The sequence below is a fragment of the Micromys minutus genome, assembly GCF_963924665.1.
Source record: "Micromys minutus genome assembly, chromosome: 17".
NCBI lineage: Eukaryota > Metazoa > Chordata > Mammalia > Rodentia > Muridae > Micromys > Micromys minutus.
In genome coordinates, this window is record NC_137952.1 from 12,939,298 (window position 1) to 12,963,363 (window position 24,066).

Here is a 24,066-nt window from a genome sequence, read left to right on the forward strand (position 1 = left end):
AGGCCAGGCGTAGCTTAAAGCAATTTATAGACCTTCATTCACTTGATCGTCCCAGCTGCTTATCCATAAATGGTGCCACCATCCCTATTAGGCCGACGGGAAATTTGAGGCACAAGGAGATAATATAATTATGCTAAGGTCGTGTAGGTACTATGTACGAAAGAGGAAAGCAGTAGCTGTGCATAGGGGATGAACAACCTGTCCTGAGCAGTTTGTGCCAGCCACCACAGGCCCTGCGAGGTCCACCCTGCATCTGGGCGGGCTCTAACAACTTTCTTCTTAAAGACACCTGTTCCTAACGTTTTCTTTATATGAAGAAAAGGCTGGGAGGAAAGGTCACTGATTCCCTGACAAAGAAGGGTGACTAAAAGGAAAGGAGGTAAGGAAAGCCACGCCACGTTCTCAGTGCTCTCCCTGCAGATGCCCAGCTGATGACAATGGCAACAGGGTGTGTCTGTGGATCTTGTCTCTGAAGAGGGTGTAGGGTCCTCGCTTTGGCCTCAGCTCCCAGAAAAGCCTCATTCACTTTCTCTGCTTAGCGTGCTAAGTATATTACCCAGTCTCAGGAAGGGGCCCCAGAATCTCCTCTGGCTCCGTAGCCTGCATTCTGAGGATGCTGGGAAGTCCCTGTGGCCATCTGCTTTGGCTACCGATGGTGGCCATGGGGATCTTTCTGTGCCTCGCCCCTCATTGCATTCTGCTCACTTTCAATGCAGCAGCCCTGCCTCTCAAACACTGCAGTGTCCCTGACTCTCCCCAGCAGGACTGCAGAACCAGGCAGGCTGTTCCACTCTGCTGGCTTCCTGAGACACAGACACAGGGGCTCTGGGAATTAAAGTGTCGCACCCAGTCTCACTGTGGGAGAGACAGCCAGCTGAGCCACAGGAGCATAGGCAGTTAGCTCATGGGGCACACATAGGTCAGCTTGATTCTCAGCAGCAGGTAAGGCTCTCAAGAAGCTCGGTGCCTGGGTCAGGCACACGGAAGGAGCTGAGCAGAGCCACCAACCCTCTCGTTTGTTCCAGCTCCAGAGAGCTCTCAAGCCAGGAGGGAAGCTGCTCATACCAGCAGATGGATAAAGATTCTGGTTTAACTCAAAGCTTCCCTTTCTAACTCCAGTATGGCCTATTTTGCATTCCTGGATTTGGCTGTGATTCCGGTAATTGCTTGTTATGTCTAAAAAGACTCACGTTGTAAGCAAGCTCAGATGGAAATGAAATATTCTGTCTTGGAGCAGTCTCATTTTTCACAGCTCGGCAATTCCCGTGGACCCTTTTCTCCAACACCTCACTGTGTCTGGGAAGCAGGTGCCTTATGTCAACAGACACAGAACGACATTCTCTGGGGGTTGGTGCCTCTGATTGTCTGACCAAGCTCCAGCTTCCCCACAGATGTATCCACTTACTGTGTGATACAAGTACCTTTGATTTTTTTATACTCCCATGGGCTGTGCTCGTGCAAACAGAGCAGAGGCCAGTGTGACCCTCCGAGCAATGGACGGGAAGTCAGAGGAAATGATAACTTGTTGTCACATGTCTATGCGGCCAGAAGGAGGTTAGAGGTTCAGAGCTGGGGACAGAAACCCCGCCAGGTCTTAGAGTGTGTATGTACATAGAGTGAGCTCCAAAAGGCTGGGAGCTGGTTCTGTTGCTAAACTGTCTGCTGTAGAAGAATGAGCTTGGGTCTCCAGAGCCCATGGAAAAGCTGTGTGGTGGCACGTATATGTAACCCTGGAGCTCACTGACCAGCCAGCCTGGGCCGTTTAGTAAGCTTTTGGTTCAGTTAAAGATTGTGAAAAACCGAAAGTGACACGTGATAGAGAAAGACACACTGACAAGTATACACAGTGAACACACAGAACACACACACATACACTCTCACACATGTGCACAGGAACATGCACATACGTGAACACTCATGCACATACACACACATACCCGAATTATAAGTACACACAACATATGCACACACATTCACAGGTACCCACACGCATGCACAAGCACATGTGAACATGCCACACAAGCACACAGAGAGGGAGAGAGAGGCAGGCTTAGCCACCCCTCTATTGCGTGTGGTATGCCTGGACAAGTCCCGATGTCTCTCCCCCAGATTTCTCGGCAGCTAGTGAGAATAATAAAACTGCCCCGACTGTGACCTACCTCCCAGGGCAGCTGTGATGAACAAATGAGGTGACGAACCTAGAAGAGCCAGCAGCTCGTGAGGCGGTACTTAAACACTGGGTATTACAGATTGGACATTTCCCGCAGGGACTATCACAAAGGCAGCTGTGTGACTGGCAAATTAGCCTTCCGAATGTTTTCAGTCCACCCTCCCCTGTCACCTGAGGGGACTGGGGAAGAGACATGAGGATGAGAGGAAGGACAGGCTCTCAGCCGGGCTCCGTTCGAGCTACTGAACTGATGTTTGGTAGTTGCCAGACTAACCCTATAGCTTGTTTATCTTGACAGTGGCTGAAGCAGAGCCATCAGTGGAAGAAAGAAACTTCTGGGAGTGTGTGTTTCCAAAGAGGTTTTGTGTAGGAGCCAATAGACCTTGTCTTGGTTGGTCTGGGCCACAACAACAAAAATACCATTAATCAGGAGGCTTAAGAAGGCAGATATGTTTCTGAGGCTGGAAGGCTGAGGTTATAGTGCCAGCACATCTGGGCTTTGGTGAGGGCTCCCTGCTGGGCTGGAGAATGTCTATTTCCTGTGTGTGGTGGAAGAGGCTAGAGTTGTCCTCAGGGTTTACTAATCTCACTCCTGGGAGCCACCTTCGTGGCCCAGTTATCTGCCCCCAAACAACCTAGGAGGCTCAGACATTACAGGCTTAGTCTTCCTGGCCATGCAACCAGGAAGGAGTTGAAGGAATTTCTTTCACTAGTACAAGGAGGTGGATTCAATCATTAAATGATATCTAAGGTCTTTTTCTCATATCTTTCTCACTGCTGGTTGTCCATGCCTCAGTTTCTCCATCTGTAAAATAATGGTTCTTCCTTGAGAGGATATGGTGATGGCTAGGGATGCCCTGTGTATCAGCCACTTGGAAGTGTTTGTGGGAGAGAGTTGGTAGGAGAGAACATGTGCTATGTGCTCATTATGACGGAAAGGTTCTCCTTCCAAATGAGGATGTGATGATGTTTCTGAAGGTACTTGATAAGCCTTTGAAGCCTGGGAGAAAGGCAGATAGAGCCCCTGGGCAGCCTTCCTGGCGTCCCCATGCCAGTATATACCTTTGCTCTCTGAGGCAGGTTTATCATGGTGTCCGGCTTGAAGTCGTTCTTGTTCTTCCTACAGAGCACAGCTGTGATGATGATGATGATGATGGTGACCACGGCGATGGGGGCCAGCACCGCAGCGATGATCCACAGGTTGTTGGGTGGATTCTTTACCACGGCTGTGGGAGAGAGCCAGTGAGAAGCACATGACAAAGAGCCCCAGGTAGGTCAAAGCCACCCAGACATAACCCCCAACCCCAAGGCAGGAGGCAGGAAAAGGTAGAGCTCCAAAGCCTCTGCCCCGCAGCTGTGTGACCTTGGGCAAGTTGCTCATCTCCCTCAGCCTCAACTTCCTTGTCTGTAAAATGCGAGTACCACTTTGTGGAGCTGTAGTGTAGTTCCCTGCAGAGGCTCAGTTCACACTGTCTCTACTGTTGTTACCAAGGGCAGAAAGAGGAAGAGCAATTAGTGTCCCCCCCCCTTTTTTTTTTCTTGCTGGTGATAATCAAAAGAGAAAAAAAAATGTGAGGATTAGAAATGGATGTTGGAACGGCTGGAGGGAGGGCTCAGTGGGAGGAGCTTGATTCAAGTCTCTAGCACCCATGAAGAAATCTAGGCATGGCTGTGTGTGCCTGTGTGGAGCAGAGGGGGGAGGGGGTCATAAATAAGCAAATCTCAAGAACTTATTGGCTAGCCAGACTAGCTGACATGGTAGGTTTCCATTCACACACACGCACACTTACACACGAACGCACACACACACACACATATGCACATGCACACACACATGCACATGTATGTTGGAGTCAGGAGGCAAGAGCCACCAAGAGATGACTCAAACTATAGTAGAAACAGCACCCTGTGAGTGAGCAGAGGAAAAATGAAGCATGAGCAGATGGTTCAGCCTCAGAGTGGTGTCTGGGAAGCGTAGAAAGGCCTCAGACTAATCACACGGATCAGCCTGTTCTCAAAACCAGAGTAATGAAAACACAAAGCAGGGAGCTAAGTGTTGAGAACCACAGGTGTCTTTAGGGGGAAGGGCAGGATGTCACCCCAAGGGATGACAGGGAGTTGGCCATGCTCTGTACTGTGATAATTTGGTTCATGCAGTTGTATGCATTTGTCAAAACTCATCAGGTGACACATTTAAGATTTATACTTCCCCACTGTGTATATATTTTACTGTAGTGTCACAAGCAGATAGTAAATGCTGGTCAGTGATTCACCTGCCACATGTTTAGGATTGAGTTTGTGACTCACTTTGAAATACATGCGGCAGGGGTTGCAGGGGAGGTAGATAAATCAATACAGGGTAAAAAGCAACCATAAAAGTGCTAACTGCAGGTTCTAGAGGGGTGGGCACACGGGTATTTACGGCATGAATGTTTAAATGTTTGGTTATGCTATTCTAGGAGATTGTGGGAAAAAGGAGAATTGCTTAATGTGGACTGAGCGAGCACCCAGGATCACGCACAGGAAATACTTCAGCCAAATCAAAAGGACTGAATTCAGACGTGGATTAAGAAAACCAAGAGTCCAGACAAATGCCCACAGGAAGAAGACGCACTGGAAGGAGGTGAAATCTGCAGTGATCTAGAAAGGAGCCAACGATCCAGAGGAACTTGCCTATGGCAGGAAACTGCCCTGAAGGTGTTGAGACTGGGCAGGCTGTGGGGCTTCACCTAGCTGCTCCAGCTAGGGGACACTGTCACTAAGGCTGGGGGACAGAGGACAACTTCTAATAGTTGTCGCTTTTTTTTCCCACCAGGTAGATCCCGGGGCTCAAATAAGATCATTAGGCTCAAGTTAGCCGCCAAGTCATCTCAGGGGTCCCAGAACACAACTCTCTATCCCCGAACCCGATCTGTTCTTCCTAGGACATTTTCATCCCCAGCCCTCCCCCACAGCTTGGCTGCCAGCCCCTCACTAGCGGTGTTGAGTGTCTTCTGCTCATCCAGCATCCTGCACATGAACCCTGTCTGTGTCACGAGGCTCTCCAGGGGTCTGCCTGTCCCACAAGCTGCTCAGTGATACCTATGTACCACACCCCTGCTCACAGCAGCAAGGCTCTAAAACACATGTCCCCGTGGGCATTCGCTCATTTTCTGTCACCATTACAAGTGTGTGTGTGTGTGTGTGTGTGTGTGTGTGTGTGTTGGTCAGTGGGGCATCCCCAGGACCTGTGACAAGGCTTTGCTTATAATGAGTGCTTAACCAGAAGTTCAAAGGTTAACAGTGTAAACTGCTCTTATACCTGTTGCAATGAGATCAAGGTAGAAGGAAAAAAAAACTCATCTCCATAATTAATCCATGCTTTAACTAATTTACTTACAATCTACTTTATAGTTTGCGCTCCTATGTTTGTTAGCATGAGTCTTCATAATCGCTGAACTCTAGGGGCTGCCTGGCTCTCAAAGCTGAGGACTTAGACCCTGCAGTACAAAAGCCCCTCAGTTATGCACCACACGGGGACAATCTGAGGATTGAGGTGGCCCTTTTCTGATTTCAACCACCTCAACTTCAGCTGGTCCCTTGTTAGCCATGTTCTGCCTGTTATCTGGCTGCCCTTGGGCTCTGACTCCTATTAGTGAAGAAGGATTTCTCTTTCTATGGTTTGTATCAATCAGCGATTAATCACATTATTAACTTCTGAAAACAGCTCATTAGATAATGTGCCTCTGTTGACATTGCATTTAATTGCTACTGCTCTTAGCAGCTTGCATTTATATGTGAGTTCTGTGCCGTTAACATTTTCTAAAGCTCAGAGCATCTCTCTGCAAAGTGTCACTAATGCCTCTTTTAGGTTAGGCTATTTTATCCTGATGGAGATCAGGATATTATCACCTGATAGAGATACTTGTGTGATGTACCAACGTATATTGTATGTAAATGTATTACACATTTATCAATATATACATATATAGCAAATCATATGTCTGCATATAATTAATAGGAAAGGATAGTTATATACTCTGATTTTCATTCGATTTTATTGTTGGGGTGGATGACTTTCTTTTTGGTGCAATATATGAAATTCCTTCACCCCCACTTCAATGGGGATTTATACTATGCACATTAATATATTCCTTTAGTGGTCAAAATGGTATTTAAATTAGGTCAGTTGAAGCCATACAAACATAATGTATTCATTGGCATGTGATCTAAATGTCTGAGGCCATGGGCCAGGTGAAGAGGCATAAGTGGTCATTTAAATCACAAGAGGTTCAATAGAGGACAGAGAGGAAAGGATGGTACCTAAGCTCCGAGTGCCTCGTGCATCAGACGCAATGACACAGCCTTTGCCTGCATACACTCTCATGCTGGGCCACAGGTGAATGGACAGGTAGTGAAAGGCCATCTCTCTAAAACAGGTCCCTTCTGAGCTATCACGAATGGAAGTGTGAGCCCACAGCTGTATGTGTGCTCAAGTTCACACTTAACATAAGCATTAGCCCAGAGGGTCCAAACAGTGTAAGCACAGACTAAGTGATTCCCTCCTGGACAGATGCTGAGAAGAGAGAGAATCCATTCAACCATGTTTCAAGCTTGTTCCTCAGACACTGGAGTCTGTGGCGGGGTGACTCCACCCAGGACTCTACTGAGTAAAGAAGTGTTCGTTCTGAGCCTTCCTGCCACGGCTTCTCCTCCACTCATGGGGCAGCCCATGAAGTCCGGTGGGCTCCTCTCTTGTGCCTCAGACCCCACCACTTCCAGACCCCCTTACTTGTGGACCCCCTTACTCAGTCTCACACCCTCTTCTGTCTGGACCCAGGTCATAGATGGCGTCAGGAACCTTTCTGTCCCCTCCCACCTCCTATTTCATTGGCCATTCACTGATCCTCATCACAACTTTATCCCCCAGCATCTGCAGCCCTTCCTGCCAACGTTTAGCATAATGTTTATTTGTCTACTCAGAACAGGGATGTTGAGTGGTGAGCATACTCTCAAGGCTGAAGCACTGGACAGGAAGGGGAAAGAGTGGGGCTGCGTGCGCTGGTTAAGGTTTTGTCAACTGACACAAGCTACAGCCATCTGAGAAGAAGGAACCTCAATTGAGAAAAAGAAAAAGTCCCTAATAGATTGGCCTGTAGAAATGTCTGTGGGGGACATTGTCCACTAAGAATTGATGTGGGAGGGCCTAGTCAAATGTGGTGGCGCCACTTCTGGGCAGGTGGTCCAAGGTGGTATAAGAAAGAAAACTGAGCGAGCCATGGAGAGCAAGCCAGGAAACAATGTTCCTCCAAGAGCTCCTCTTCTTCAGTGATGGGCTATGGCATAGAAGTATAAAATGAAATAAACCAAGTTACTTTTGCTTGTAGTGCTTTATCACAGCAACAGAGAGAAAGCCAGGATACCTGGAGACCAGGCTACAAGGAGACCTAAGTGTGTGTTGAGTAGGAGCTACCATGAAGATCCGTTTCCAAGAATGTGCACTTCAACCTATAGATTATGGAGAGATAGTAATGTTCCTATGGAGTTGATATCGGAGCAGAACCCAAATGTGATGGCAGTGATTCTAACTGCAGTGTGGATGACAGATCACTGTGCATGTGAGGAAGCTCCTGCTGTAGATGGTGATGGGGCATGAAGGATGGCATTTGATGTGTGGGTCATTGAAACCTGAGCAAGTCAGGGAACGGAGACAAAGAGGTGAAGGGTCAATGTGAGAAGGCTTTGGGAGTGGGCAGCAGAGTTTGCATCCTTAGTCCAATATCCTTGTTATTCCTCAGCACTAGACTATTCCAGAAGACTCTATACATCTAACTTCTTTCACCTTCTCTTAGTGCCTTTCGTTGTCTCCACCAGCAGCAAAGTCCTCCAAGATCAGCCCCTCCCTTCACTGCTTGCACGCACCGAGGACCATTCTCCCCATCCTTTCCCATCTACCACAGGTCGGGAGCAGAAAGGAAGTCTCAGAGCAAACAGGCCAAAAAGAGCAGAGAGCCTGGACCAGAGAAATGATGGAGAAGAGGGGCCAGTGAGCCTGGTTGCTGGGAATGCCGAGTGAATGGTGGTGTGTCCTGGGGTGTCTAGAGAGGACTGCAGTGGGACTATAGGATATGTATGAATGGTGTAGATTTAGATGAGTGTACACATGGAGTCCAGAGAGGGACGTTAGATATTCTTCAGTTACTTTCTGCCTTATTACCTCGAGATAGTCCCAGTAGAAAACCCCAGCAATCCTCCTGTTTCTTCCACAAAGATGGAGTTATTGGAGCACACAGCCACACATGATTATTGGGGAATTGAACTCATAACCCCATTCTCTTAGCCACAGAGCCATTTCCCCTGAACCTGGACCCGGGAGTTCAAAAGAGAAGAAGGAATTATCTGAACACAACAGGGAAAACAAGAATGCGGTTTCCTTGGCAACTTGCTATGCTGTTCACACCAGTTGTCCCTGCTCAGATCTCCATCCTTGAGCTCAGCTGTAACCTCACCTCATGATGCCCAAAGAGAAGATACCCAATCAGAATGCATCCTCTGGCTTTAGTTACCAAATGAACCTGGTGCTGTTTTCTTTCTCTTTATAGTAAAAAGGTCCATGTGGTATCTCTCCACATGTTCACTAGCTCCAACCTCCTTGCTCACATGAGGGCTCTGCCTTACAAGTTTCCTCCTTTTCTTCCCTGTTGCTACCTACTCTCTTACAGCATCCGCACAGATGCTCACCCAGGGTCTCAGCGTGCCCACAACTATGCTGTTCATCTTCCCTTTGTCACTACTGTCCACTATGATCCTCTTCTGACTACTAGAAGGGCCACCAGCATCTCCACCTGACCAATCCTGTCCCTCTTTCTCTCATCGCACAGCCTCTTGGGAATCTAAGCAAGCACAGCAGTCCACTCCTTCCCATGACAGTTGCATGTGAGGTTCTTTCCGGAGCTCATGTTCCAGGAAGTTGTGTGTTTCCCAGTTGAGGTGCTGGGAACTGAACTTGGGTCCTCTGCAAGAGCAGTAATTGCTCTTAATCTCTGAGCTATCAAATCTCCACTCTCCACGTGTGTGTGTGTGTGTGTGTGTGTGTGTGTTGGTTCTTTGTGAATTTGATATTGTGCACCCCAATCCCACTTCTCTTCTCCTCCCCTTATACTCACCCTCCAGCCTTGCAACCTCCACCCCAAAAGGAAGAAAAACACTTGTGTGGAAGCTCTACAGCTTGTGTCAGTGTGTCCCACAGTGTACACTTTCTTCTACACCTTTTATTTGTATGCAAATGTTTATTGCAATGACTCATTGGTCTGGTACCAGGCCTCTGGCTTCTGCTACACCACATACTGGATCATCACTCGGACTTCTCTTGGATAGCCTGCAGTTGCTGTGTCATGGATCTTGGATCAGTAGGACCCTTCATGCACTCAAGGAGTTCACTGATGGAGCAGGTGCTGGGTTGAGCCAATTCAAAGCCCTGCATATGGGTCTGAGAGACTTCTGTGATGGTCAGCCCACCAGTTCTCCTGCTCTTATGACAGCTCTCTCACCTGCCAAAGATGGAAGGAGCAAGGGTAGAGAAGGCATCTCTCCCTTGCCCACTTTAACACATGGCTGGCAAGTTACAGGGCTGGCTCGATCCAGCTACTACAGTCAGCTCTACTGTTCTGCCCCAGTGATATGCAAAGGCTGATCTCCTAATTGCTGCAGGCACTGAGGGGCAGGGCCAGTTCTCCTGGATGCCCATGTGAGGGGTAGGGCCAGTTCTGCACAGCCCTCAGACCCATGCTGTTGCAGGGCCACAGACCCAGATGTGGTCCCTGTTGGCAACACAGGTTATGACCTCACCATGGTTCCATATGACATTACCAGCTACTCACATCAGTTTGTCCCTCACTACCCTTGAGTCTCCAGCTCTACCTCTCTTTGCTGTGTCTACATCCTTCTGTTTCTCTTTCTCTTCCATTTCTCCACCATTGTCTTGCTGCTCTTAGTGGCTCCTGGGATCTCTGAGTGTCTAGGGTCATCTCAGGAGTGGTCTCAGAAATACATTGCCCGTGTATGCATTATGGCACCGGGAAGGGCAGGGGCCATCTTGGGCATGGTCTGCCACCCCTAGGCCTGTGCTGTGCTGGACTGGTGGTCATCTCAGGTTAACTCCATGTCCAGGCCCCATGGAACTGGTCCTGGTGGTTGTCTTGGGCTCGTTACTTGCCTGGTCTGTCTGAGTGTCCCCGTGTGAGGTCATCTGTTTTGGGTTCACACCTGTCTGGGGCTTTTTCAGGGAATGTTAGGCTACTAATCATGCAGAAGTTCACGTCAGAATACTGACACGGCCTCTCTCTGAAGCACATATGACACAGGAGCCTTGCGTGGCATGTTACCTGCAATGCCCCTGGGGACAGGCCTACTTGCTTTTTAAGCTTCACTGTCCCCTGCATCTCCTTCCATCCCCTTGCCATCCCCGGAGGTTTCTCTGCTGACACACCGACATCCCAAGAAGCTTCACGATCTCACCCTTGCTCAGCTTGCTCTCTCGTTCACTTTCACCTGCACCCTTAGCTCTGTGTGCAGGAATTTCCCAGCTTCCTTTCTCCTGACATCCATGTGGTCCTCTTGCAGACCTTTCAAACTTAATCTCCCTGATTCCCACCCCAGCCATGAAACCCACACCCTCTTCATCTCAACAAACAGAACCACAACCACAGCTTGACCCAATACCTATAAGTCTGTCCTGATTTCCTCATATCTCCTCCTCATCATACAAATCTACTGTTTGAACCCATCAGCTCTGTTCCCCAAAACACTCTGAACCCTTCCAGCTCTTTATGCGTAGCATCGCCACGTCTCTCCATTACCTGTGGTTTGTTTTTCAGACCAAGTGTGGGCTGGGGGAAAGAGAGGCATGAACACCAAGGACAGAACTTTGGGGAAGCTTCATAGAGAAGTCAGCAATACACAGGAAGTGGTGACCAGAAGCTGAAAAGAACCAATCAAGGAAAGGGAGGAGGGAAAAGGAAGAGAATCGCAGTTGAAAGCAAGACTGCAGAGAATGGCTGCCATCATTCCTCAGCACAGGAATGTCTGTGAGGGTGTACCAGCCAAGCATGCATGATATGCCTGTCATACAGTCATTCCCAGGGACAGCCAAAGAGGGAGGGAGAGGGAAAGGGGGGCAGGGGGAGGGGAGGGGGAAGGGGAGGGGGAGAGGGAGAGGAAAGGAATGAGCAGGTGTGAACCAACCTGATGCTCTTGGGAGAACAAACATAGTCAAGAAAAGCCATGGGAACTGACCTTCCATACCCTTCCATGCGTGGCACATTACCGAATACTAAAACTGCATACCCAGCCTCACACTTCAAACCTTGTCCTCTCTCAGTCCCACCTTAGTTATAGCTTTAGTTGAGTCCCGAATGCAGGGGACACTGTAGAACCTCCTCACAGGTCTTGTTTTCTCCTCTCTCCTTCCGAGACAGAGCTGTCCGATTAACTTCCCTTGGTGATGGGAACCTCTGATGGGACCACTTTCCTGCTCAGGAATCTTCTAGAGCTCCCCACAGCCTGTTATATACCATGGGCCTTCCATTCGACATCCCTTTCTACTTCAAACCCTCCACCTGCTTTTCTTTGTTTGCCCTGGGCCACTTAAACTGCTTGTATCCAGGTACATCTGTCCTGAATTTTTACTCACGATTTCTTTGAATACACACGATTTCTTTGAATCCCTTCCTTTAATGTCTTAAAGAATGACACAGCTAAGAACATAGGCCTGACATCTGAAATACTCAAATTGGTGTCTTGGCTAAGTGTTGGCTCTGTGCTGGGTAAGCAGGTTACTCCTTTTCTGGGCCTGCTTCCCCTCCTGTAGCCTGGAGTTGAATAAATAGAGTCCTAGTAGAATCGAAGGTAAATTAACGGAGTGGGCGTTACAACAGTCGGCTGCAGCAGAGACTTGTATTGGTTTTACTGCCTTTCTTCTGTCCCTGGTTCCAGATGCCTCTTCCAAGCAAACCCTCCCTCTGCAGGTCTCACAGCTGCCTCTGTGCATCAACAACTCTGACCCTCAGAGCCAGGAACCGAGTATCACCCACTTCTGACATCCTCCGGTACCAAGCACAGTTTAAATAGAACTGAATGTTCACTGAATCAAATTAACTGTAACCCCCCAGCATATAAATATGTTCTCAGCTGCAGTTATTTTTTTGTAGCTAGATTATACTGGATTTGAAGAGGAAAAGGAGATAGCACTTGGGGACAAAATATTATTACTATTACTATTATTATTACCTACCATCATTTAGATGTTGCAAACCACATCCTTTCCTAAAGCCTATGGCTTTAACAGGAAGCATGGCCAATTGATTTTCAAACCTCGCAGAGCCAAACTGTGTTTGGCTGTAAGACCACTCATATGGTCTTAGAGGACCACTGTGATGCACAGGAAATACTGATGCATTAAAGTTCTGAAAGCAGGAATTCCTTACGGTCAGCTTGTAGAAGGACAACATGATGCAGGGTCAGGGCCATCCTCTGGGAGTCGATGGTGCTCAGGATCTTGGCTGCTGCAGTCCCCAGCAGTGGCTTCCCGTTGTACAGCGTGTAGTATGTCAGCTCTGCCGGGTCCTTCGGTCCTGGCACACGCTGCATCTTTACCATCTTTCAGGAAAAGAGAGGCAGGATGTTGCCAGACATCTTAGAGCGGCCCTGCAGGCCCCTAAACCAACACAAGGCTCAGCTCATGCAAGCAAGTTGGCCCGCTGTTCCCTAGTAGAGCCACTGTGACAGGCTAGCCTGTGGTCCTCCTAAAGCCGAGTCTCAGGAAGCCTGTTACCCCTGGGATGGGACACTGGGAGGAAAATGAGGGTTTTGACAAAAAGCAACATCTGGAAAGCAGTTTGAAGCTGGGGAGAAAGATACTTCCCAGTCTCCTCTGCGTTCTTGCCTCATTTGAAAGTCAGCCTTTATGTTAATTCAGGACACGCTAGGCTATCCACAAACAAGGTGCTTGATTTCAAAAACCTTCAATTGCCCGAAAAGGGAAGAGGGGGAAAACCTGTCTATACAATGGAAATGACCCCCAATAAACACAGTGCTTAAAAACCCAAACATTTTTGTTTTAAGCATCTCTGTAGAGGGTTTTCTTTTTAATTAAAAAAGAAAAAAAACTACAAAATTTACATTCAGATGAAAAGGCATCAAACAATTAACAAAATGAAAACAACGTGTAGTCCTTCCTCTGACACCAAAGAGCTGCTATCAATTGGAACCTTTGTTCCCAACCTTTGGATTTTCTGCACAAACCTTTTCTTTATTATCTTCTAAGATCACTGTAATCTCTACATGACATTACACCTCACTTTTTATGTGCTTTTTATGTGTGCATGCATGTACACACGTGTGACATGATGGATGTGTGTGGTCAGGGGACAACTGGCAGGAACAGTTTCTCTACTTCTATCATGGATGTCCCTGGATTTGAACCCAGGTCCACAGGCTTGGTAGCAGGTACCTTTACCTGCTGAGACATCTCCAAGGCTTGAGGCTCATCATTTTTACTTTCCCCTTTGAAAGTCTCAGCATCAAAAGCAGGAGCATTTCTTTCCACATGACACTCATCTATTTGCCTCATAAAAAGGCCTAACAAGCTCTTTATTGTTAGATATTTGGGGTGTTACTTTTAACTTTTGGAATTACAAGTTGATAATGATAAAGGCAAAAACATAGGTTTCAGTATGAACATAGTGTTCTGTTGTATGTATGCAGGCGTGTAAACATGGAGCATTTAGGGTTTCAACGTTTTAGAGTTAGCAATTGATAAAGATTATATTATAGTATTTTCAGGGTGTACATTATAGATGCTGAGAGTCATAGAATATAAAAAGGTTTTACAAAAGTGTTTATAGTAAGTTCATTAACAACCATCACCACAACACCATCCCTGAGATCCCTGAAAAAATCAAGTCTTTGGGAGTAAGCTGAATAAATGAAGAACGAATTACAGAAAGTTACATAATAGAATATAATGAACAGACTACTCCAGTTCATATGCATGTAGATTACAAGTTACAGAATATAAAATTTGAAACAGAAAAAGCAACATGGCATATTTTTAAGGATTTATACATGGGGGAGTATATATAGAAAATACAGAACTGATTTACTACAAAATTCAGAACCATGATCAACTTGAATAGGAAGAAAGAAAATGCAATTTAAAAAATTTAATATTGTGCATGTAGTGTGTGTGTGTGTGTGTGTGTGTGTGTGTGTGTGTGTGCATGCTCTAGCTTTTGGAGTCTCCCCCCATCACTTTCTACCTTTTTTTTTTTTTTTTTTGGACAGGGTCTTTTACTGAACCTGGGGCTCACAAATTCTTCCTGGTGGATTATGAGCCCCAGGATCCTCCTGTTAACTTCACTCATTGCCAACTTGGTACAAGCATGATGTCAGGGAAACCGGAAGCTTCTGTAGAGAGATTTGCAGGGGAGAAAGAAACCCCACTTGCTTCACTCTGACTATCCGGGGAGCTACAGTCAAGTGCCCTGAGCAATGAGAAAATTCAGAGATGGCAATCTCTGAGACATGCAGAGCTGTTGGGTTCTGAGTAGCACGAGCTCATAGGATGGCCCTCTCCCTTGAATGATGCAAATCCCACTTCTCAGTCATGTGGTCACTTCTGTCATTAGGAAAAGCATGACCTGCAGGGGTGAAATTGCAGTCCTGGCAGGGGAAATGAACCATCCTCTTTTCCAGGGATGGGCTGTCATGGTGCGGACTTTTGGGACAAAGTGACATCGAATAGGACAGTGAGTACAATGTGCTGCTGCTCTTTAGGGTTATCTACAAGGGATGTGGTGCAACTAGTGTGATGGATGACTTTTGAGACGTCACGGGGGTAGGATCTGCAGACAGACTGTGCTAATGTTTATACGTAAACAGCGTGGCACTGTGTATCTGTGAAGGACATGATGAGAGTCTCCAGGCCACAGATGCCACATTACCAGCAGGTCATCTGTGGTGTGATACCAAAATCAGCAGAGCTTTTTCATGCATGTTAGCATAACATGTCAGAGATGGATTCTCAATGGTGGAAGGTAAATTAAGAATATTCAAGCTGTCTGGATTGGACAAAGATGCTGTGGACGTTCCCACTCCAGAGGTACTGGCTAAGGTGTGTAGGGAAGTACAGAGAACCTTTCTAGGAACTATGTAAAGCCCCTTAAAAGAAATCCCTTAAAACTAACCCAGAGAACTTTGCTTTGTGAATAGCTGAATGTGTAAAGACTCCTGGTAATAAAGTTGCTAAGGAAGGAAAAAGATACTGACTCAGCCTCGAAAGTTTCAGAGGAATGTTGATCAAGCATCTTAAGTCAGTTGGCAGTAAGGACATATGCCTCTGGGCACCTGGAATTGTTTAATCTCAAGAAACAACACCTTCCCATCATTAAAAAACCCTTATGCACACACCTACCTGCACAGTGTAGCTTCCCAAGGTGGTAGCGCGTTTAAACCGTCGACCCTGTTGCTGGGACATCATGAACAGCTGAGCCAGGCGCTGCTCCATGACCCGGGCAAAGGTCTGGTTGTGCAGCCCCACCAACGAGTTGTCCACACCCTGGAGCACTAAAGATGTAGAAATCGGAGGGGTTGTTCAGAGCTCAGACTCCACGCTAATTCAATAACTACACTACCTCCTGCCCCACATGGCCGAGAAGGACTACCATGCCCTATCTTACACTGGGGCTTGGCCAACCTTACCTACTTCTCCACAACCTGACCTCAATTCTCTTCCAAGGCAGACCACGAGTTAGGAATCCTTGCCCATGTGCTACATATGTTAGAAAAGTTAGTGGCCTGCCCAAGGCAGCTAGTAAGTAGCAGAGCCAGGGTACAAACCCAAGCTGCAATAACTCCAAAGCCTGTGCCTTTCTTCTGTGGGTTGTGGCATCTAGAACACCTATTGCATCAAACCCAAACTTTCAAAGGTGCTACACACTGCAGAGTCCACAGGGGGATACAGCTGAGCTGCAGGCTTAGGGTTTAGGGTGGTTCTCACTTGCAAACCCTGACTCAGGGCTTATTTCTTTTCCTCAACAGCTTTGTGGATGATTCATAGAGTCAGGCTGGGACGTGAGCAGATACATATGCTGTTCAGTAGCCTTACGTCTGCCTATTAGGTAGGGTCCTCTGGTTGCTAGCCCTAAAGCTGCCCAGGGCCCCCATTCAAGAATAGAACATGCTAATGGAAAGGAGTGTGCTGTTCTTATCAACCATGGGGCCTTCAGCAAGCCACCGAGATTCGATCTTCTGTAGAAAGAAGGAAAGGTACCTCAGAGGAAGTACATGGATAATGGGCTCTATAGGTCCAAAGAAAGAAGATGCATAAGGCAGTTTAGTCCTGTCTATGAAGGTACGTGGGATCCTTTTCTGCCCTTCCCTTTCCTTGGCTATATCTCAGCAACCATTGCTTGGACTATCTGGGGACAGCAGGAGAAATGATGACAATGGAGTGTGAGGCAGTGCGTGGATGAGAGTTGTAATGAGCTCCAGGGCTTCTCTAGAGCTTCCTACAAGAAGTGCCTGCTTGCATCCGCACCCAGAGTCTAGTCCTTGTTCTCCATATCCTGGGAAGCTTCTGCACCGCAAGCATGCAAACAGTGCCTTCAGACACAGTTGCACCCTAAATTTTAAGTGTTCAAATCTTTTTTCCCCCTCAAAACTCACAAGGGCTTGGGAATGGGATAGAAGAGTCTTCATTTAATAGAGTTGGTTCTAACACAGTCCAGATACCATCCATCCACCAAGATATGAAAACAGCCCCTCCTAAAGAGTGTGTTGTCTGTAGCTGCTAATCTGGCAGGGTGCTGCATTCGGCCAGCACCAATAACTGAATCCACACAGGACTAGACTAAGCCATCGAAGATGACATTCATACTCAGAAGCCATCAACAATGCCGTTTATACTTGGATCGAGAGAGAAATAAAACCCACAGCTGGGTCTCTGAAACCATTTCTTTGAAGCCATAAATGCTAAGTAATCCCCCGAGGGCATAAAGCATGTCTCCAGGGTCCTGGTAAGAGACTCTAGCTTGTCTCTAGTTTTAGCCAAGTCCCTGCAAACAGAGATGAACACTGCTATGTTGACCCCTGTCAGACCCCTAAGCATTCCCAGGATTTCCTACCTCAGGACAGTCTGTGAACCTGCTGGTTCAAAAACACCTCATCTGGCAGATTTATAGGCCAGACCACATGGTTTCTAATTTGGCCTCCTCAGACCAGTGGGTAAGAGGAAGGGTATGTGTGTGTCACAGATTGCATCATGGGAATCTCAATAATGATTCCAAGGCAGACCCCAAGTAAAGGCAATAGTCAGTCTTCTGGGAGGTGGGTATGCCCCAGACATTAGTGGTTGTTAGTATTACAGACATGCTCTGTGCCACTGAACTGTAAGTTTAAGATGCTTAAAGGGGGTCATTTTACCCTATATGTATTTTCAGTACATTTCTCTTGTTTAAAAATGCCCTTAGGAGAGTCCAGGCGAGTGTGGCCATTACTCCCAGGAGTGCAGTGGTCAGTCTCACTACAGCTCTCCAGAAAAACAAACAAATAAACAAAACAACAACAACAAAAAACCCCAAAACATGGGTTCTTCTCTACGTCAGCTGGGTGAGCTGGGGGTCAGAAGCAAGGGTGCGAGTCATGACTCCCCTTCCTGAGAGAAGCCACACAGTTCTAGGAGCCTCAGTTCCCTCCTAAGCCATTGGTTGTGAAGAAGAAATAGTTCAGTAAATAATGCCCTTAACCATGGTGCTGTAGGACACTTGTTAGAACATCACGATAGGGAGTTGTCACTGTCATATCCTCCCAACCCCCTCATTGTGCTCACAGGTACATTCTTGACAAAGGAAGAATGGCCTGAAAGAAGTGGGCCCGCGCCGTGTCCCTGCATGAGACTTCCCTACCTTCCCCCAAGGACCTTAGCACACTTAACCTGTCTGCCTTCCTGGAAGGCAATGGTGTGTGTACCCACACACCTCCCTCACAGTGGCACAGTAGCTCAGAGCCCTCAGCATAGAAGCCAGGGCCCTCTCACCACCCACTCTTCGTCTTTACAGATCCAGCCTAGAGGAGGCGTTGCAAGTCCCTGGCTGTGTTCCGAGAAGCTAGGTCCAAACACCTAAGCCTGTGACCCTTCCCTTCTCATTTTATTTATAATCGCACCTGCTCTAAGATCCACCGTCCGGCATGGGCTAGCCTCCTGCACCTGAGCTAAACTGCCTCTCGGGTGGTTGAATCCCACACATTCGGGCTCAGCTAATGTCCTCTCATCTTACAGGTGAGTGTGCGGAACCCGGGAGGGCCCAGGGGACTTGGAGGGCGCACAGCAAGAGACTGAGGTGAGAAGAAAGTCACTGGTTACTGGATGGACCTAGGACATTTTATCTCTGGCAAGTGAAGCAAAAGTAGATACATAAACCTGAGATGGCTTCTTATATCTATTAGTGACCAGTAAGTATCCTTCCAGCTCGCCAATTGCCCAGGCTGGCTGGCCAGTGACCCCCAGAGACCTGTCCACCTCTGCTTCTTCTTTGATGTGGGTTTTGGGGGATCTAACCTAGACCCTCATGCCTACATGACCAGCACCTAACGAACTGAGCTATCTCTCCAGGCCCTAGTCACTAATATTTGGGTAGCCCTATCTTGCTTCATTTCTATAAAACCAATTGCAAAATCTGTGGATGGCAGGACAGCCCCTGAGTTCTCTGTCAAAAGAGACTGGGACCACCCATTGCTGGTGATTTTCCATCAAAGAAGGACCTACTCCTTGCAAGACAAGAAATGTATACAATATGCTCCATTTAAGTTCAGTTGTACAAGAGACGAAAGCATGCATGATTTGTAACAGAAACTGCAGAAAGGGGAAACTGCCACAAACTAAAAAGGACAGGGCTTCTGATAATGGTCTGGGGGACAAGGCCAGGCAGAGACCCTCGTCCCTAGTTCCCTGTCACAAGCCCTTCCTTTTGTGATAGAACAGTTTGGCAGAGCTGTCTGGGAGTTTGTAAAGTGGTCCTGGTTCAGATGGAAGGCAAAAGGGGCATGCCAAAACAGTTCCGGTTCCTTACAAGTACCCGACTGCCAGAGAGACAGTGGCAACACTGTTTCCATTCCCAACAGCAAGGCCCGCAACAGCAGTGAGGGGGTTTACAGGAGTTTGAAGGGTTAAGTCCCAGGGGCGCCCAGAAGCAAGACTGAGTGTGTGGCTTTCTCTTAAGGTAATGGCACTAACAAGAAGACCTGGCGAAGGAGAGGGGAGATGCAGAAAGGGTGTTACCGGTGGTTGTCAAGGGCAGCCTGTGTCTAAGGATGGATTATGCTCACTGACTGTAAACAGTCAAGTTCAGAGAAAGGGGAATACTTGTGTAGGAAGGGCACCATTGCCTGAGGAGGATGCCCGAGTCTGTGTTATGTAACCCACTGGCTCCTGTGTTGCTTGGTTAGCGCTCCCCCCACTCTTCTCTCTAAGGCTTGCATCCTGGCAGAGTGGTTTCTAATCTGTTAAAAATGTGCTTCCTTAGTCTGCTTTCTTGGCAGTTAGAATGATCTCTGTGTACTGAGGACCTGGCAGTGGGGGAACCTAGGTGATCTGTCCTTTAGAAGGGAGCTAGGCAGGCATCTATCTAGCAGCGTGGGAACTGTTGGGATGAGACTTCAGGCAGCAGTCTACCTGCAGCTTGTTAAAGACACCAAGGGGGGGGGGAATAGACGGGGGGGGGGGAGTGGTTCAGGTGGCTGTTTACCCAGACATAGTCCTACGCCTTGAAGGATCATCCTGCCTCCTTGTGATGGGCTGGACTATTCCCCAAATTTATACGTGTGAGTTCTGACCTCCAGTATATCAGAGGGTAACAGTCTTTAGAGAGAGGGTCTTTAAAGGGGTAATGAAATTAAAATCAGGTCATGAGTATGGGCCTTAATCCAGTGTGTCTGGTGTCCTTATAAGGAAAGGAAATCAGGACACAGACAGGCTCAGAGGAAAGAACAGGTGGAGATAAATGGGGAAGGTGACCATCTTCAAGCTAAGGAAATGGGAGGAAGGGACAAAGGAATCGGTGCCTTGGTCTCAGACAACTAGAGTATAACTTCCAGCTGTCTCCACGTCAGTGGCTGGGCTGGTCACTTCACTCCTACGCACGTCTGTCTTCTCCATTTGCCTCAATAATGTTGTTCCTCATTTAGAGCCACTGAGTGGCTTTTGAAAATCACAGACAGAAAGCCTTTGCTGTTTCATAAGGTTCAGCTGAGAAATGTCAAGGGAAACAGAGAAAATGCCACCAGAACACTCTGACTCTTGGACTCCCACTCGACCTCATCATCGGGGCACACGGGGGTTGTGGGCAGTGGGTTGTGCCCCCGTCTGGCTTTGATTTGGGTTTTGCAGGGCGGTACAGAAAGGCTTGCCATCTGTTCAGACAGCCACGCACACAGGCGTGCCCCAGACGTCACACACTGGTGCTGCTGTGTGTGAAAGGCTGAGGAGGGGCCATTGAGCTAACGGTTTTGGATTAATTATTATTGATAATCTTCAGGGTCCTTTCCTTGCTTCCCCCTTCCATTCCAGCCCTATAGAAGGAATCCCTTGACTTATTAGGAAAGACCCAAACTGTAAACCCTGCCACCAAATGGCACCATTTTAGACAAACTCATGACTCTGTGTAAAGGAAATTATAAAATGAAGAGTTACCTGTGATGACCCAGTAGTCTCTGGTTGTTTCCGACGTGTCGAGGTTGGGATATTCCAATGCTAAAATAAAAAAAAAAAAAAAACACATCAAATTTCTTTGATAGGTTTTGAGTAAACATTATCAAGGGAAACAGAAGTGACAAGCTAGGGTCCTACGCTGTCATTCCTGAGAACTCTGAGGCACACAGGTCAAACTATCTCATTGTGTATAAAAGTGACTCAGGACAGAGACCGTGCACAGGGAGCTCAGATTCCTGAGTTTGTCTCTTTGAAGTTTCCCCTCCAAGCCTTCTTAAATGAAGCAGCTTCACCATTAGCACCTCAGCTGCAGCCTGTCAGTGAGGGATTCCTCTGTAGGGATTATCTAGCACCAAGGAATCTCTAAAAGGGATCTTTCCAGTGCTAAGGGCTTCCATGTGGTACCCCAGTGTTGGGAGGAGACGTTATCTTGCTTTACCAGCATGGCGACTGTGAGAATTCACACGTGTAATGGACAATGTACAGTGCCTGACATATAGCCAGTGCTCAATAAATCCTTCATATTTGTGTGTACATGTGTGTGTCCATGTGTGTGCATGTGTACACGTGTAGGTCCAGAGGATGAGGACGGGTATCTTTTTCAGTTGCTCTCCTCCTTATTTCCTGAGACAAGTTTCCTCACTAAAACTTGAGCCTGTTGATTTGACTCACTGGATTTGACTAGTCCAGTGAGCTCTCAGGGATAGGGCCTTTCGTGCCCAGCACTTATGTTACAGCTGTGAGCACCTCATCAGACATTTAAAACAAAACAACCTGATAGATACTGAGATCAAATTCAGATTCTCGGGTTTACACAGAAAGCACTTTAACAACTGAGCCATTTCCCAACCCCTACTGCTCAGTTCAACTCAGCTGTGATTATTATCAGAATATCAAGCTGGGGACAGAAACTCCTGCACCTGCTGCCCCAGGACATCCTGCTATCTTTTATGACATTGTCTGTTTTCCAAGACAGGGTTTCTTTGTGTAGTCCTAGCTATTCTGGAACTTACTCTATAGACCAGACTGCCCTGGAACTCAGAGATCTGCCTGGCTTTATTTCCCAAGTGCTGGGATTAAAGGCGTGTGCCACCACTGCCTGGCTGACATAATCTTATAAAGTCCAGAGTTATCCTTGCCGCATAAAATTGTATAAGATCTTTCCAGTAAATACACATTCAAAAACTCTCTAGGTGACAAGTTCATCTACATGCACACACACAGATGCATATACAGACACACACACAGACAGACACACACACAGACAGACACATATATATACACACACCACATGCATATACAAACACACACACATAGACATACACACACAGAACCTCATTTATTTATAGTATCCAAACAACTGCAGAAAGAAGATGTAAAATACATTTGCCAATAGGTGTATTTTAAAAGGAAATCTTGGCCAGTGACCTTGTGAGATGTAATGATTAAATTTAGAGTACAGACCGTCACTCCCTTTGGCTACCAGCAAGTGTCTAGTGACAAACATGGGCTGCACCGTCTTCAAAGTCTATGTTGACCATGCAGTAACAAGGGTTATATAACAAGCATTAGAGAGAGACAAGGCCTCAGACTATGGGAACTTCAAGTGCGGTCACCTCGATTACAAAGTCTGTAGCCAGCTAGACCTGGAGGTCTAGGAACAATTGTGGAGGAGAGAGAAAACCATGGCAACCTGAAAGGCAGCGTTCAGAGCACAGGTTCCAATGCAGCCCTATTAGCTGTGAGAGAGTGGATATCCTGTGAAAATCTGCATTGGTGGGGGGGGGGCTCCAATTTTCTCTTCTAGTTTTACACCCACCTGATAGGCTTATTGTAGGCACCAAACATCAGCTTTCTTGAAATGTGCAATAAACTTTTTGTCAGTTCAACCCTCTTTTGTTGCATTCTCGGTTGCTCGAGGTAATACAATGTAGCAAAACAGAGGTTCCTCTGATTTGTGGAGAAAGATCCCCAAGGGAAAGCACAGGGCCCTTCTGCACGAGGCTGTGGCGCAGGTACTCACGTTCAGCGATGGTGCGCGGAGGGTAGGTGAGGTAGAATCCCACCAGCTCAGCTGAGAGCTGGCTAAGGAGGCTGCTGGCCACGGTGCCGTTGAGGAACGAGCTCTGATTGCCCACAGCATACACCAGCGTGACAGCTTGGGAGGCATTGGATGTGCTCACCATCTGAATGACACAGGAGCAAAGGGGAAGGAGACAGGCCAAATAAGGTGAGGGTCTGTCTCATGGAGGCCGAGGAAGGAATGTTTCAACACAAGTTGTGGGTTGCGATGGAAGGGCAGTGGGGAGACAGCAAGGGGGAAAAAAGAATAGCAAGTCATTTTTTTTACAGATTGCAGGAGCATGCCAGGCACTGGGCTATGGGCACCTCATCTCCATCTTGATCTAACCCTGGGAGGCGTGTCCATTTATGATGGTCTTTCCCGAGTGAGGAAAACAGCCAAGAGATACAGGGACTGGCCTAAGGTCATAAAGCTTATTCACAATTAGTGATTTGAATAGGTTTGGTCCCTGTAGACACTAACGTTTGAATGTTTGGCCCATGAGGAGAGGCACTATTAGGATGTGTAGCCTTGATGGAATAGGCGTGGCCTTGTTGAAGGAAGTGTGTCAGTGTGGGGGCGGGCTTGAAGTCTCCTACGCTTAAGCACCACCCAGTGTGGAATTACAGTTTCTGTCTGGCTGCCTTTGGATCAAGATGGAGAACTCTCGGCTCCTCAAGCACCATGTCTGCCTGCACACTGCCATGCTTCCCACCAGGATGATAATGGACTGAACCTCTGAAACTGTAAGCCAGCCCCAATTAAATGTTTTCTTTTATAAGGGTTGCCTTGGTGACAGTGTCTCTTCACAATAAAACCCTAACTAAGACAGTAATAGGATTTGAACCCAAGTAGTCTTGACTTTCAGCTTTTAACTACTCACGTGTCTTTTCTAGGGGCTGTACAGTCTCAAATGACTTACAATTCTGGAAGTATAAAGTTGAGCACACAGATATCAACGGAGAGCCCAACTGTCGAATGTTCTGGGAGCTTTCATATCAAAAGGAATGTGCACCTGGTGTTCTGAGCAGGGTGACTGAACACGGTCATAACAGGAATTCAGAAATCCAAGATAAAGCCTTTAGAGAGCAG

At 47.3% G+C, this 24,066-nt stretch overlaps 1 protein-coding gene across 3 annotated transcripts in view; it reads right to left on the reverse strand.

Moving 5' to 3' along the window:
- Positions 1-24,066, reverse strand: part of KIAA1549L (KIAA1549 like) — a gene marked incomplete at its 5' end in the record, with an annotated part of 249,641 nt that overhangs the window by 66,227 nt on the left and 159,348 nt on the right. For all 3 annotated transcript variants that reach the window (XM_080931712.1, XM_080931711.1, XM_080931710.1), the window contains 5 exons: positions 3,233-3,396; positions 12,634-12,805; positions 15,621-15,772; positions 20,895-20,954; positions 22,936-23,098. In XM_080931712.1, coding sequence (XP_080787838.1) covers positions 3,233-3,396; positions 12,634-12,805; positions 15,621-15,772; positions 20,895-20,954; positions 22,936-23,098 — 711 coding nt within the window. The remainder of the gene's footprint in view (positions 1-3,232; positions 3,397-12,633; positions 12,806-15,620; positions 15,773-20,894; positions 20,955-22,935; positions 23,099-24,066) is intronic.